Source organism: Colletotrichum spaethianum (genome assembly GCF_022836535.1).
Source record: "Colletotrichum spaethianum MAFF 239500 DNA, contig40, whole genome shotgun sequence".
Lineage (NCBI taxonomy): Eukaryota > Fungi > Ascomycota > Sordariomycetes > Glomerellales > Glomerellaceae > Colletotrichum > Colletotrichum spaethianum.
This window is the reverse complement of record NW_026054810.1, coordinates 139,586-154,876: the sequence shown is the minus strand read 5'-3', so window position 1 is coordinate 154,876 and position 15,291 is coordinate 139,586. Positions and strand designations below refer to the sequence as shown.

General features: G+C 54.6%; 4 protein-coding genes across 4 annotated transcripts; 2 read left to right on the top strand and 2 right to left on the bottom strand.

The window, feature by feature from the left end:
* Positions 1-1,291: 1,291 nt before the first annotated feature.
* ColSpa_10914 (phospholipid-transporting ATPase DNF1) lies at positions 1,292-6,014 on the top strand (the record flags this gene model as incomplete). The annotated part of the gene is made up of 4 exons (XM_049277126.1): positions 1,292-1,783; positions 1,845-4,019; positions 4,320-5,020; positions 5,072-6,014. The coding sequence occupies 4 exons, from the start codon at positions 1,292-1,294 to the stop codon at positions 6,012-6,014; spliced, it is 4,311 nt and encodes a 1,436-aa protein (XP_049133083.1).
* Positions 6,015-7,055: 1,041 nt separating this feature from the next.
* ColSpa_10913 (putative aldehyde dehydrogenase-like protein) lies at positions 7,056-9,001 on the top strand (the record flags this gene model as incomplete). Its single annotated transcript, XM_049277125.1, has 3 exons — positions 7,056-7,117; positions 7,192-7,354; positions 7,415-9,001. The coding sequence occupies 3 exons, from the start codon at positions 7,056-7,058 to the stop codon at positions 8,999-9,001; spliced, it is 1,812 nt and encodes a 603-aa protein (XP_049133082.1).
* Positions 9,002-9,899: 898 nt separating this feature from the next.
* On the bottom strand, positions 9,900-11,662 carry ColSpa_10912 (ATP-dependent RNA helicase ded1; the record flags this gene model as incomplete). The annotated part of the gene is made up of 4 exons (XM_049277124.1): positions 9,900-10,330; positions 10,389-10,880; positions 10,942-11,379; positions 11,440-11,662. The coding sequence occupies 4 exons, from the start codon at positions 11,660-11,662 to the stop codon at positions 9,900-9,902; spliced, it is 1,584 nt and encodes a 527-aa protein (XP_049133081.1).
* A 2,039-nt stretch (positions 11,663-13,701) lies between these two features.
* Positions 13,702-14,804, bottom strand: ColSpa_10911 (pre-rRNA-processing protein IPI1; the record flags this gene model as incomplete). The annotated part of the gene is made up of 2 exons (XM_049277123.1): positions 13,702-14,673; positions 14,757-14,804. 2 exons carry the CDS (start codon positions 14,802-14,804, stop codon positions 13,702-13,704), a joined length of 1,020 nt encoding a protein of 339 aa, XP_049133080.1.
* Positions 14,805-15,291: the final 487 nt, after the last annotated feature.

Below are 15,291 nucleotides of genomic sequence, written 5' to 3'. Positions count from 1 at the left end.
CCCTATCAGCAGAAGAAAAGAAGAAAAAAAAGGTGTGAGAGAGGTGGGACTGGCCGGCCGACACGGCACGACAGGCACGACGGGCACGCGCTTCGGCTGCATCGCTGTGCTCCTTGCTCAGTCTTCTTTTTTCTTCCCCATCCGTCCTGCTCGCTCGTCCTCGTCCTTGACCGGCGTCCCTGCTTCTCCCTTTTCTGCTCCTTCCGCCATCCATCCTCCCTCTCTCGTTTTCCCCCCTCGCCCTCCGACTTGGCCTCCGAGTCCCTGGTAATTCTGCTGAGGCGCGGTGCCTTGACACGAATCCGAGAAACTCTTTGCCCATATCTCCGGGCCTCGACCTTAGACTGAGTCCCCATAGCCCAGACGCCGCGCAGAGAAGAAAAAGCACGATACAAGGGCAATTAGAGACAGTACATGCTCTGCCGTGTTCGAGGTCCGTACCCGGCTAGGTTGTTTTGGCTGCAGTCCCCCACTCCAACGGTAGGGCGAGGTACTTCGACCGCCGTGCTCCCTCTAGGTATCCCCGATACGTACCGCGCAGGCTTACATTTCTTACCCCCTGCGCCATTGCACGGAGGGTGAGATACATGAGGTACTTTATCCAAGCTCGGATAACTTGTCTCTGATCTTCCCTTCTCTCGTCTCTCCCCCGAAGAGCCTGGTGGACGAAGCACCTCTTCATCCGCTCTGCTGCACACACGCACCCACAAACAGACACGCACACACACACACACACGCGCTCGCTGCGCCCGACTTGCTCCCAGGCACTCCGCTGAAGGGCGACTCGAGGTACCTTGCCTTCCTACCCCCGGGTAGTTCACAAAGTACCTACCTTCATCGTCCAGTACCTAGCACCCAGAACCCAGCGACGGACACTCCCCCCCTCCCAGCGGGTTTTTGGGTAACGCTGTCATCAAACACCGCGACAGCGCCTCCCGGCCCCTTCAGCCAAAATAATTCTTGCCCCCCCTTCCGACCACTCCCTTCCAATTCTGTTACTCCCTCGCACGAACCACACCTTCCCAACCAACACCACAACACAAACCTCGGACGGCCATCGACGACGACATTACGCTGAACGCCCACGGTCACTCGTTTCCCCTCTGACAACCCGCTCGACGACAACCCGCTCTATTTCGCCTTTTTGCATTCGAGTTCGCCGCCGCTGGATCGTTCAACAAGCAACACGTCGTCCCTTTCCCATCCGGGACCACTGTTGCGGCCGGACGAGGCCATCCTGGAGGACCACTCGGGTTGATCGGGCTGCTCGCCCGCACACCAAGAGATCACGATGGCGCCCACGAACGAACAAGGGCCCGACGCCGCTCTCGATCCTGCTAATGGCCCTGCCAACGGCCCTGCCAACGACCCTGCCAATGACCCTGCCAATGACCGCGAGAATCCCACGCTGCGGACAAGATGGGCCACTCGCAAAATGACGATAAAGAGCAGCAATAAGAAGAGGCTCTCCCTCATGCATCGCGCCACCCACAAGAAGAATAACAGCGAAAAGAGCCGTAGCTCCGGCGGCTCTGAATCCCTACAGACAGAAAACAACACCGCCCAACCCGATCCCGAAGAAAGCAATGGCGGCAGGAAAGTCTACTTCAACCTCCCTTTGCCCCCAGAACTTCTGGATGAGGACGGCCACCCGAGCCAGCACTTTCCGAGGAACAAGATCCGGACCGCCAAGTACACGCCCCTTAGTTTCGTACCAAAGAACCTGTGGTTTCAGTTCCAGAATATTGCCAACATATTCTTCCTTTTCCTCGTCATCCTGGTGGTAAGTCGGACTCGAGGTGCGCCCCCCCAAGCTTATTGAACCCAATTCCAACCCTCGGCAGTTCTTTCCCATCTTTGGTGGCACAAATCCGGGCCTCAACTCTGTGCCCCTAATTTTTATCGTTGTCGTCACAGCAATCAAAGACGCCGTCGAAGATTATCGCCGCACTATTCTTGATATTGAGCTGAATAATGCTCCCGTTCATCGCCTGCGGAGCTGGAACAACGTCAATGTCGAGGAGGACAACGTCTCCCTCTGGAGACGTATCAAGAAGGCCAACACTCGCTTCTTTGGCCTGATTTGGCACGCAATCGAGAGTGTCTGGTCGAAGAAGGCGAGGCGAGAGTTTGCAATGCGCAAGAACCCCCAATCCGCAGACGCGCCACGGCCTTCGATAGAAACCCACGTCGGACCGCGTGATTCCTTCGCTTCGCCGCGTTCCGGTCGCGACTCGTTCGTATCCGCGCGCGAGGATATCCAAATGACGCCAGTCCCGTCTCCGTTGCCCCGCCAAACCCTCGAAGTGCCTCAGACAGACGACCACAAACGAGCGAGAGAGTTGATGCAGCGCAAGGGAGATGTGCTGAACCGCAACCTGCCGAGCAAGGGTGAAGCCCGGTTCCACAAGGATCACTGGAAAGACCTTCGGGTCGGCGACTTTGTTCGTATTTACAACGACGATGAGCTTCCCGCCGATATCATTATTTTGTCCACATCCGACCCCGACGGAGCATGCTATGTAGAGACGAAGAATTTGGATGGTGAGACGAATTTGAAAGTGCGACAGGCCCTCAGGTGCGGCAGGTCGTTGAAGCACGCAAGGGACTGCGAGAGAGCGCAGTTCTGGATCGAAAGCGAACCCCCGCAGCCCAACCTTTACAAGTATAACGGTGCTATCAGATGGTATCAGTCCTTCGACGACGAGGCGGAACCCGAATTGATGACCGAGCCTATCACCATTGACAACATGCTTCTCCGTGGATGCAACCTTAGGAACACGGATTGGGCCCTAGGTGTGGTTGCCTTTACCGGGCACGACACGAAGATCATGATCAACTCTGGCATCACACCCAGCAAGCGTGCTCGAATTGCTCGGGAGATGAACTTTAACGTCATCTACAACTTCGGTATTCTATTCATCCTGTGTGTTTTATCGGCCATCATCAACGGTGTTGCGTGGGCGAAGACAGATGCTTCATTGCACTTCTTCGACTTCGGGTCTATAGGAGGTACGGCACCCATATCCGGCTTTATCACCTTCTGGGCGGCCATCATCGTCTTCCAGAACTTGATTCCCATTGCGCTTTACATCAGCCTCGAAATCGTCAGACTACTTCAGGCAATTTTCATCTACAGCGATGTTGAGATGTACTACGAGCCGCTCGATCAGCCTTGCATCCCCAAGTCTTGGAATATTTCCGATGACCTAGGCCAGATCGAATATATTTTCTCCGACAAGACAGGCACATTGACTCAAAATGTGATGGAGTTCAAGAAAGCGACCATTAACGGGCAGCCGTACGGCGAAGCTTATACGGAGGCACAGGCTGGCATGCAGAAGCGACTGGGTGTTGACGTCGAGAAGGAGGCTGCCGAGGCTAGGGCCGAAATTGCAGACGCCAAACTGCGCGCGCTTGATAGTCTTCGAAATCTTCACGATAACCCCTACCTCCACGACGATGATCTAACGTTCATCGCTCCCGACTATGTTTCCGACCTGGCGGGCGACTCTGGCAAAGAGCAACAAATAGCAAACGAGCATTTCATGCTTTGTCTTGCTCTTTGCCATACAGTCATCCCGGAGAAGGTGCCTGGCTCACCGCCGAAGATGATCTTCAAGGCGCAGTCACCCGACGAGGCGGCGCTCGTTGCAACGGCCCGCGATATGGGCTTCACAGTACTCGGCAGCTCCCAGGAGGGTATCAACCTGAACGTTATGGGCGAGGATCGCTTTTATCCTATTCTGAACACCATCGAGTTCAACTCAAGCAGAAAACGAATGAGCGCGATTGTACGGATGCCCGACGACCGTATCCTCCTTATCTGCAAGGGAGCAGACAGCATCATCTACTCGCGTCTCAAGCGCGGTGAGCAGCAAGAACTCCGCAAGGTCACCGCCGAGCACCTTGAGATGTTTGCTCGTGAAGGCTTGAGAACGCTTTGCATTGCTCAGCGCGAACTCACCGAGCAGCAATACCAGGCTTGGCGCAAAGAGTATGACGCCGCTGCCTCGGCTGTGGAACATCGAGAGGAGAAGATGGAGGAGGTTGCCGACCATCTCGAACGCGAGCTGACCCTGCTCGGAGGAACCGCCATTGAGGACAGACTACAAGATGGTGTGCCAGACACCATTGCTCTACTCGGTGATGCCGGTATCAAGCTCTGGGTCCTCACTGGTGACAAAGTTGAGACGGCTATCAACATCGGATTCTCTTGCAACCTGCTGAACAACGACATGGAACTCATCCATCTGAAGGTTGATGAAGATGAGACGGGCGAAACTCCTGATGATCATTTCCTCAACGTCCTGGAGCAGGAACTGGACAGATACCTTCAGGACTTTGGCATGAAGGGTGACGACGCCGATTTGGCAAAGGCTAAGAAGAACCACGAACCACCTGGCCCGACACATGGTCTTGTTATCGACGGCTTCTCTCTCAAGTGGGTTCTTCATGACGCCCTGAAGCAAAAGTTTCTCCTTCTTTGCAAGCAGTGCAAGTCAGTCCTCTGCTGTCGTGTCAGCCCTGCTCAAAAAGCTGCCGTGGTGTCCATGGTGAAGAACGGCCTCGATGTCATGACCCTCTCCATTGGAGACGGTGCTAACGACGTCGCCATGATCCAAGAGGCGGACGTCGGTGTCGGTATTGCCGGTGAGGAAGGTCGCCAAGCCGTCATGTCGTCAGACTATGCAATCGCTCAGTTCCGGTTCCTCTCGCGGCTGGTCCTTGTTCATGGTCGGTGGTCATACCGCCGTCTCGGAGAGACCGTTGCCAACTTCTTCTACAAGAACGTGGTCTGGGTGTTTGGTATCTTCTGGTACCAAATCTACTGCGACTTCGATGTTACATACATCTACGAGTACACCTACATTCTTCTGTTCAACGTTCTCTTTACTTCGGTCCCGGTCGTTGTTATGGGTGTTTTGGACCAGGACGTTTCGGACAAGGTCTCACTCGCAGTGCCTCAGCTGTACCGCCGGGGTATTGAGCGAGCGGAGTGGACGCAGACCAAGTTCTGGTAAGTTTGGTCACTGTTGTGGCCTTTGACGCGATGCTAATCTGTCTACAGGCTTTATATGCTTGACGGCGTCTACCAATCCGTAATGGTTTTCTACATTCCGTACTTAACTGTGGTTAGCACGAGCTTCGTGACCAAGAACGGCTTGAACATCGAAGATAGAACACGACTCGGCGCCTACATTGCGCACCCTGCCGTTTTCGTCATTAACGCCTACATTCTCATCAACACGTACCGGTGGGACTGGATCATGATCTTGATCGTCGTCCTGAGCGACCTCATGATCTTTATCGTGACCGGAATCTACACGAGTATGGAAGGATCCATGTTCTTCTACCAAGCCGCGCCGCAAGTATACGCCCAGGCGTCATTTTGGGCCGTCTTCTTTATTGTACCCGTTATCAGCCTTTTCCCCCGGTTCGCGATTAAGGCGATTCAAAAGGTGTACTTCCCTTACGATATCGACATCATCCGCGAACAAGAGCGGCAAGGCAAATTCTCTCGCCTCACCCAGGGCGACGAGGGGACGGTCATTGGGGAGCAGGAGGCGAGCAAGACACCGTCAAACTCGTCGGACAGCTCGCGCAAGGGTAAGCATATGCACTATGCCAGTGTGGATGAGGACAGAAGGCCAATCTATCCACCTTCAGTTGCAACACACACGACGCACAACCCGCGCAGCCAAAACGGCAGCGATGGCACCAATTACACGGGCCATCGCCAATCGATGGACATGGCGCACACACAGTCCCTCGACATGACCCCTCCGATGCGATCCTCCTTCGACCGACCCCGTCCCTCCTACGATCGAGCCAGACCTTCCTACGACCGAATACGAGCATCGATGGACCGCACCAGAGCAAGTTTTGAGGCCAGCAACGACTTTACATCTGCTGCTCGTCTCTCTCGAATAGAGTCTAGCCAGTCCTACAGCGACCGATTCCATCCTCGAAGACTACGAGGTCTATCATTGACGAAGAGCGCCAACATTTAGCGACCGCTCCGTCGCACGATCGACTCGAATTCTCCTTGTATTATATCCCGCCTCGCCCTCGAGACAGGGCTTGTTTCTTTTTTGCTGTTTTGTTGATATCCCCCGATGCATCACGATCTGCATGAGCGATCTACGACATTCCTCCCCTCGCGTACCTGCGACACTCGATGCTTTGTCACCCTCACCCTCCTGTTTACTTCTCTTTCGGTCACGCAGGTTTCTTTTTCCTCCTCTTTTTGGTCTTTTTATCGTATAGGGTCTCCTACTGCGACGGCGTTCACGGAAGCAAAGGAATGGAAGACTCGGACGGCATTTTTCGTGCAAGTTTTGGTGTGCATCCTAGAATCGAGAGGGGGCGCCAGGAACCAGTCCATGCTGAAGGTGCTGGAATCTCTCCTTAGGGCTCCAGGGGCGTTGTGGCTCAGTGGGCCAAACAAACTGATGGCGCACGGCATCCGTGCTGGTGATGCCTTTTTCTTGTACATAGGCGCGAACAGGAGGAGGAGGAGAAATACGTGAAAACCAAAACATAATAGGAGGGAGGGTGGGTAGCTTGGAGATGAGCAGGGGAGACAGAAGCCAACCGTTGTTTGAACTGTTAACAGGACATCCATCCGCGACCTTGGTGACCAAAAGTGAATTTAAAGTGAATTCAACCTTGCATCAGCCCAGCAAATTGAATAGTTGAAGATCAACTATCATACATAGTAGCTAAAGTACTGTCATGAATCCAGGCATTGGTGTTGATGATGGTGATTCCCCGCTTACCACGCAGGTACCATCTCCGTGATCGTAGCCCCCTGCATCGCCACTTGGCCCCTGCCAAATGCCAATCCACAGTAGGCAGGGGCAAGCTTCCCCGAGCTCTGCTGATTTCTGGCCAAGAACATGCGATGCCTCGCGACTTCACGGATCCGCTTGGAGAGGCCCTCTCTTCGCAAGAGTAAAATCGCGACTGTGGCCTCCGAGGACGTCCTCGCAACGACTCGTCGCAACCCCCCCCTTACCTGAACGTCAATTGGGCTCAGGTTGACGCCAAGAATGGACACGCAACTCTTTGACGAGGTTGCCGAGAGGCTCAACTCGTATATCGAAGCCATCCCGTACGCCACAGCACGCCAAATGGCACCACTTCTGAATTACGAAAGCCAAAGCTAACTCGACGCGTTGGTGACAGACCCGGCTTTCCCCAGTACATCTTCGCTGCCGTCGCTGTTGCCTTCAGTATCTGTCTCCTGCTGTTGGCGCAGGCATGGAACGAAGACAAAGCCGTCCCCTACACCGTCCCGCCGCCGAAGATTCCGGATGAGCACTCGGTCGTCGAGGAGACCACCATCAAGGTACGGCACACCAAGCACAGCGGGTGTTCCTGATGACTGACGCAAGCTCCTTTCATTCAGATCTCCGGCACGACCGCAGTTCAATGCTACGCCCCCGCTACCGGCCAATTCCTCGGTTTCATCAACCCCTCTACACCGGCGTCCATCGACCGCGCTGTCGACGCTGCCCACGCAGCGCAGGCGAAATGGAAGAAGACGACCTTCCGCGAGCGTCGTCGCGTGCTGCGCACGATGCTACAACATGTCCTCGACAATCAGGATGCCATCTGCCGCGCCGCCTGCCTCGACTCCGGCAAGACCATGGTCGACGCCCAGCTGGGCGAGATCCTCGTCACCGTCGAGAAGCTTACCTGGACGTTGAATCATGGCGAGAAGGTCCTCCGCCCAAGCCCGCGGCCCACAAACCTCCTGATGGCATACAAAAAGAACGAGGTGCGGTACGAACCGCTTGGCGTGGTTGGGGCGCTGGTGAGCTGGAACTACCCGTTCCACAACCTCATTGGGCCCATCATTTCGAGTATCTTTGCTGGAAACGGTGTCCTGGTCAAGGTCTCTGAACAGACAGCGTGGAGCTCGCAATACTTCACCAGTATCGCAAGAGGCGCCCTCATCGCTCACGGACACGACCCCGCCTTGATCCAGACGGTGGTATGCTGGCCCCAGACGGCAAACCACATAACCTCCCACCCCAAGATCTCTCACCTGACCTTTATCGGTTCCCGCCCCGTGTGCTTGAAGGTTGCTGCATCGGCAGCCAAGTCGCTCACGCCTCTCATTGCCGAGCTTGGCGGCAAGGATCCTTCTATTATTCTCGACTCTGCCGCTAAGGACCTGAACCGCATTGTTGAGATTCTTATGCGCGGAACGTTCCAGGCTTCCGGACAGAACTGTATTGGCATCGAGCGAATCATTGCTACCCCGAAGCTCTACGAAAAGCTGGTTTCCACACTCGCACCGAAAGTCCAGGCCCTCCGCCTGGGTCCTACTGCAGATGTCGGAGCCATGGTCTCGGATGCTGCCTTTGACCGACTCGAGGCCCTCGTCGACAAGGCAGTCAAGCAGGGTGCTCGTCTCCTGGCCGGCGGTAGGCGCCACATTCACTCCGAATATCCCAAGGGGCACTACTTTACACCAACGCTTCTCGTCGATGTTACCCCTGACATGGAGATCGCCAACGAAGAATGCTTCGGTCCCGTCATGACCATTATGCGCGCCCCAGGCCCAGATGCCGAGTCCGTATTGTCCGTAGCCAACGCCCCAGATTTTGGTCTTGGTGCTTCCATCTTCGGCGGCGACAACGACCCCGTGCTTCGCGCCGTCGTCGGTGGCCTCAAGACCGGAATGGTAGCGGTCAACGACTTTGGCGCAACCTACGCCGTGCAGCTGCCGTTTGGTGGCGTCGGCGGCTCCGGCTACGGACGCTTTGCGGGCGAGGAGGGACTTAGAGGCCTCTGTAACATCAAGAGCATCTGTGTAGACCGCTTTGGTTGGCTGGGTGTTCGCACCTCCATCCCGCCGCCTGTGAAATATCCCGTACCGGATCAGGAGCGTAGTTGGCGATTCACGAGGGGTGTTGTCAATGTTGGTTACGCGCAGGGTCTTGTGGGGAAGCTCAAGGGGATTCTCGACATTGCGAAGAACGCCTAGTTCGATGGCTGGGGAGTACGGAATACAGGGGCTACGTAATAATATGTATAGGGTATTGAGGTGGCGAACTAGAAGCATAGGCAGAGGGGTAATCAAAAGCATCCTGACTTTCTTCAAAAGGTTCTTGACTGCCTTCTTACGGCCGACACGATCCCTTCTGGCTTTGCCGGATCCCCCATCCCCAGCTTTGGAACTCGTTCCGCAGTTCCACGTTCCCGAAAAAAGTTGTCGAGGGGCGACGGTTTGTGCCTTCTTCCCCACCTCAGCTCCTTGACGAAGCTCTTGGTGTACCCCCTCCTCCACTCGCACCGAGCTCGTGGCCGATATATATTGCCGCAAATGGTGGGGCAAGCGAGAGCACGCGCTGGGGGACGTGGACGCTCTTCGGTCGACGTGCCTGCTTCCCTTTCGGTCCCGGCACATTCGTGTCCTAGGAGGCCCCAGCTGAGGCCAGCGCGGGGCGGTGTAGCTTGGCCATAATAGGGGATATAAGCTAGAGACGGCGGCGTCGGTACGTTGAGGTATAAGTCATGATGTATCTGCCGTCGACCAAGTAGACCCTCGGGATTAGTCTGACGATGACAGCGTTTTAAATTTGGTTAGGTTCTTCGATGGTGGCGCTCAATTCAACTTTTAAAGGCGTCGGTACCATCGCGATAAGTTTCGACAATGATGTAAGATGTAGGCTGACATTCGTAACAGCATCAAGCACAAGGTGAGTGGTAAAGGCATTGTATCAAGAGGGATATGATTCATTAGCTGCAGCCCTATTCCATTTTGGCAACTCCATCAAAGCATTCCGAATAGACCGCCCCAATTCTTCTCATGTGTCCTCTGTATCATCGACACGCCGCGACGTCACCCAAGGCTCGCTGGAAAATGCAGAAGGTATATCTAATCACCAAGCATTACCACCAACAGATGCGCCCCAGGCAGCAGTGGCCTCGGGCTCTTCCTTCTTGCTCTCGTCGCCGACATCATCGCCAGCGCCGCCCCAAGCAGCATCGCCGCCGCCGCCGCCGCCCCAAGAACCATCAGCGGCAGCAGCAGCAGCATCATCGCCGCCGCCATAGCCCTTGTTAGACCAACCTCCATCGCCGCCGGAGACGCCAAGGTGGGCAACTCCAGCCTCCTCGGGGTCGAAATCGCTCTCAGTCTCAAACTTGAGATTCTCCAAGCCCTTGCCAGTAGGCTTGTAGGGCTCAAGGAACTCGGGAACATCTTGCTTGGTCTCCATGAGGGTTCGAACGAGAACACTGGCAATAGGCTCGTCACGCTCGGTGTAGAACGAGGTAGCAATACCCCGCTGACCCATGCGACCGGTGCGACCTTTATAGATGTTAGCGTTGTGCAAAGTGAACAATCAGAGAGGGACAGAGATTCTTACCGATTCGGTGGGTATACTCCTCGATCCCACCATGGTCCATGCTTGGGAGATCGTAGTTGATGACATGGTTCACGTTCTTCACATCGATGCCACGAGCGCTGATGCCGGTGGCGATCAGGATGGGGGACTTTCCGGCACGGAAAGCGCGCATGGAAGCCTCGCGCTCGAGCTGAGTGCGGTCGCTATGCATGGATGTGCAAGGGAAGCCCAGATTGTACAAGAAGTCATCGAGGTCATCAGCAGTGCGCTTGCTGTTGACAAAGATGATGGTGCGACAAGCGGGCAGCGAGTTGATGTGCTCCTTGAGAGCCGTCTTCTTATCGAAGGGAGCCACCTCGAAAACTCTTTGCATAATGTTGGCGTGGGTGCTGCCGATGCGTCCAATGTTGATGCGAACACTGGAAGTAGAGAGATGCTCCTTGGCAAGATCACGAAGAGGCTTGGGGAAGGTGGCTGAGAAGAGCATGTACTTGATGTTTCCCTCCTGCTGCTCTGTAAAGAACTTAGAATCAGCCCAGAAGACAAGAGACAAGCAAGCATGGATCAGTCTTACCACCACCAGTCATGATGACATCGAACTCCTCGCGCCAGTCATCGTGAAGCATCTCGTCAGCCTCATCGAAAACCATGTATCGCAGGCGGCGAAGCGAGAGAACGTCTGGGCGCTGAATGAAGTCGCACAGGCGACCAGGCGAGGCAATGAGGACATCGCAGCCCTTACCAAGCTGCTGAACCTGATCGCGGATCGGGCCACCACCGTAGGCGACACAAGGACGAAGCATGGTACGATAGCAGAACTTGCGGGCCTCGTTGAAGATCTGGATCGCGAGCTCACGAGTGGGGCAGACAATGACCACCAGAGGCTCAGCGCGAACCCAGGACTGACCAATCTCGACCGAGGCAGGATTGGGGCGAGGAGCGGCCAGCTTCTTGGCCTTGCCCATAAGCTTGTTGAGGATGGGAATGAGGTAGGCGGCGGTCTTGCCGGAACCTGTTCTGCTAGTTGGCCATGATGATCAACTATGATGAGCATGGTGGCAACAAAACTTACCAGTCTGAGCGACAGCGACCACATCGAGGCCTTTGTGGATGGCCGGCAAGGTATACTTCTGAATGGGGGTAGGAGCGTCATATCCGGCAAGCTCCACGTTCTCCATCATGACAGGGTGCAAGCCGGCGTCCTTGTAGTAGTGAACAGGCTCGAGACGGATGGCACCCTCCTGGGTGACCTCAACGGTGGAGATGCTAGAAACTGTGAGTCGAGCCCAGTACATTAAGGCTGAGAAACTTACACCGAGAAATCGAGGCCGGTGTGGTCGCGGCGGGTGTCGGGATCGCCGAAAAGGGCCATCTCAAGCTCCGGGAATTTGGGACCAACATCGCCATACTCATCGTTCCACTCGTAGACAACACCATTGCCCTCCCAGTCAGTGGTCTCAACGGAGCCCTGCTGAGCAAGCTCCTCGTAATTGTAAGGAAGAGGCTTAGCCCACTCCTTGCCCTCGTTGTCGATGGCAACGGCAGGAGCCTTTTGGTCCGAGCCATCGGACAGGAGAGCAGACTGAATGTCGGTGGTCTCAAAGACAGCCATCTTGACTGAGTAAAATCCGCTTGAGTGGCAATGATTAGATTATTTAGAATTGTTGAATGTGATGCCGTGCGTATACTCACTCGAATCGTTTACTCAACGAGACATGCAAATTTCATGAGCGAAGAACGGACTGAACGGGACGAAAGCCTTTGGCTGGCTGCGTGTCCTTGAGTTAGTTGAGTTGGGAAAAGAGAAGCAAGAATAAGAAGGAAAGAGTGGGATATTTGGTGAAGAAAGGTGGAGGAAGCTACAAGCAATGCAAACTGCCATTAAAGTGACAGGTAGGAGGGGAAGAGGAAAAATATTGCCAGGTGCTTAAGGGAGAAGGTCCATTTCACGCGATGCGTAATATTGATACCGCAACGTGAAATGGACCAAACCAGACCAAAATGGACGGTTCAGATAGAAGGAAGGAAGACAAGGGTAGCAGAGCTGGGATAATTTGTGTACCTGAGGACCAGTAGAGAAGAAAACACAAGGGGGAGGAACCTTTTGACGATGCAATCTTTGAGTTCAGTTTTCTCAGAGTTGAGCGGCTCGAGACGGTCGCGCAAAGACGCGTAAGCTGAGGCGATGATGAGATTGGCAGTTGTGAAGAAGAGAGGAATGGGACAGACGAGTATGTAAAGGGGAACGAAGCCGAAGGCACTTACCTCTCAAATCGGAATTCACGATGTCAAAAAGTAACTTCCTGGAGAGATACTTTCTGAAAAATTGCGTTCGGGTGAAGAAGAGGAGAGGAAGAAGTCGAGCTGGGAAGTAGCAGGAGAGATATAAATATGAGGGAGAAGTTTGTGGCTCGGGAGTAGTCAGTCAATCCGAGGAAAGAGCAAGGGCAGCTCAGTGTTCCTTCTTGGAGATAAGGTAGAAGGCATGATAGAACCCGACTGCGTTGGGGCAGGAGCACCTGTCCCGGCTGAGGCAACTGACCATCTTGTGATGTGCCAGAACAAAGCAAACACCCAGTATAGGTTGGTGAGGTGCGAGTATGAACATCAAGGGCTCCTCGCCTACTGAAAGTTTGCAGCACCCACCCTGTGAGTCTCATGCAGCTTTGATCGGGGCCTTGGGAAGAACAGAAGGACGTAGAGGTATCCTTTGTAAATGAATGGAACAGAGTTCTGGGAAGCTTCTTGCTTGGTATTGCTTTGGCGACGTAAGTGAAGCCCGAAAGACCATCTTTCATGCATGAGAGGCAGATACTGGAGGCAGGCAGTTTAAAATTATCTTTACACCTATCCTGTGGGCACTCTATTGTTCACCGAATCTGGAGCACAAGTAAACTTGAGAATAGAGGTCTCACCAAAGTGAGACGGGTATCATTAATGTATCCATCTAGCGATTGCTATAGAGGTCCACGGGCCGGGATTTCCCTGGATGCCTCGCGTAAGTGAGCCTAATACTAGTTTTCCTCGCCAGTCATTCCCCGTATGTATACAGTCTCTCTACGATGAAGAGAGGGCGAGCCTGGCGCTCTCGAAGGCCACTTCTGTCTTGCTAGCCATCGTATTTCCCAGACTGACGGCCGCGGTAGACGTCTGTGCTACGGATCATCTTGACGCCGAGTTTCCACTGTATGCTAGGTGTTGAATCATCTTGATCATATAGAGGAAGACGTTCGGGTGACGATGGCGATGGTCGCCCCTCTACGGTGACGTTGTCTTGCAGGGTCTCAGCGGCATCAGGTTTGTGGATAGTTGCGAGTGAGTGGAGCTCAATACTTCACCACAGGTCGAGAAGGTCTTGGGGCTCGACCGCAGAAGTTGCCTCATATCCTCCCATGCCCTCCACCAGGGCCTGATCCATCTGAACGGCCGATCGTCCGATGGCACCGCCCTCCTTCTTGGCCTGCTCGACGCCGCGGGCGAATGAGTCCATGAACCGCCTGTGGAAAACACGCTGGCGGGACTCGCGGTCATTGTACATCTCGGCTTCCTCGTCTCGGCGGGTTCCGAAAAGGTTGAGGTACGCGAATGGGTTCGGTGTCCGAGGAACGCGATACATGTTGTCGGCGTGAGCATGAGGATTACTCGGCGCGGCGACCTCGGGCTTGAGTCCAGCCTGCAGGAACCTGGCCAGAACGGCTATTTGCCTTGCATGAGACTGGGCGTCTTTCGTCCGCAGACCCGTCTTGGGCGCGGTCGACCACCCGGTGCTCGTCTTGACGGTCCAGCCCATCAGCGCACAGAAGCTGTTCAGCGTCTTCACCCAGCCGCCAGGGCAGCTGACAGTCTCGTCTTCGGCGACATCTAGGAGCCACTCGAGGACGGATAGGGAGTCGTTACTAATGTCGGCGGAGAGGTGGGTCATGCCGGCACGGATGTACATGATACACTTCTCGGCGTGATGCTTGACTTCTGCGTCGGGTAGTGCTTTAAAAAGCTTCAGCAGCTGAGTACGTACCGGTCCTGAAGCATCAGAGACCAGGGGCAGGAGCTTGCTCAACACTGTCGCAGTTCCGACGGGGTTGTTGTCGGCTAACACTTGGCTCGTCAGATGTGCCAACGACTCTTTGCGCTGCTTATCCGCCCGTGACGTGGAGGCCAACGAGAGGTTGTGCTTGAATTGGGTTGCGTTGTCAGGGGCTTCAGTCGAGAGTTTCTGATGGCCCATAGCAATGGACTTTGCTTTGAAACTGGTGTCTGTGAAGTTCGCGGGCTTGACCTTTGTCTTTCCAACCTTGAACTTTGGTTTCTGTAGGGGAGTGTCAGATACGTTGAGACATGAGTGAGAGCTCCTTGATGTGGTTCATCCACACCTCACTGAGATATTCTTACCGCAAAGTCCTTGGCCTTTTCCTTCTTCTTTCTCGTACTGGAACCCATAATGGCTGTCGTCCAGTGATCTGTCGCTTGGAAGGCTTCGTTTTGGATTCTACAAGAGATTCAGGGAGTTTGAATGTCTTGACAAGATTGTCCGGCTATGTCTGCTGCAATAGCAGTGAGTATTCACATGAGATGGCTTGCACATTGAAGGGTCGGACCCCTGTCAGATTGGAAGCCAGAAAATTTTAGCGGTCAGCGTCGGCAGAATTCCACAGACCGAGCTCTCTTGCAGTCCCCACCACGACGTTGGTACGCTGTTACCCGGTGAATCCTAGCTCCAGTTAAGGTACCTTGTGCACTCTGGCTGATCATCCAGCCTTACAGACGAGAGCCGACCCAGCTTTTGGGAACACACACATTTGCCTCGGCGACAAAACGGAGCGTTTCCTTACCCTGACGTCGAACTGCGAATCTTCAATTGCTCGACGACGAGACATACGGATCCCATCTCCCGTCTTTCCTTTCCAAACCCCGCTGGCCAGCAACC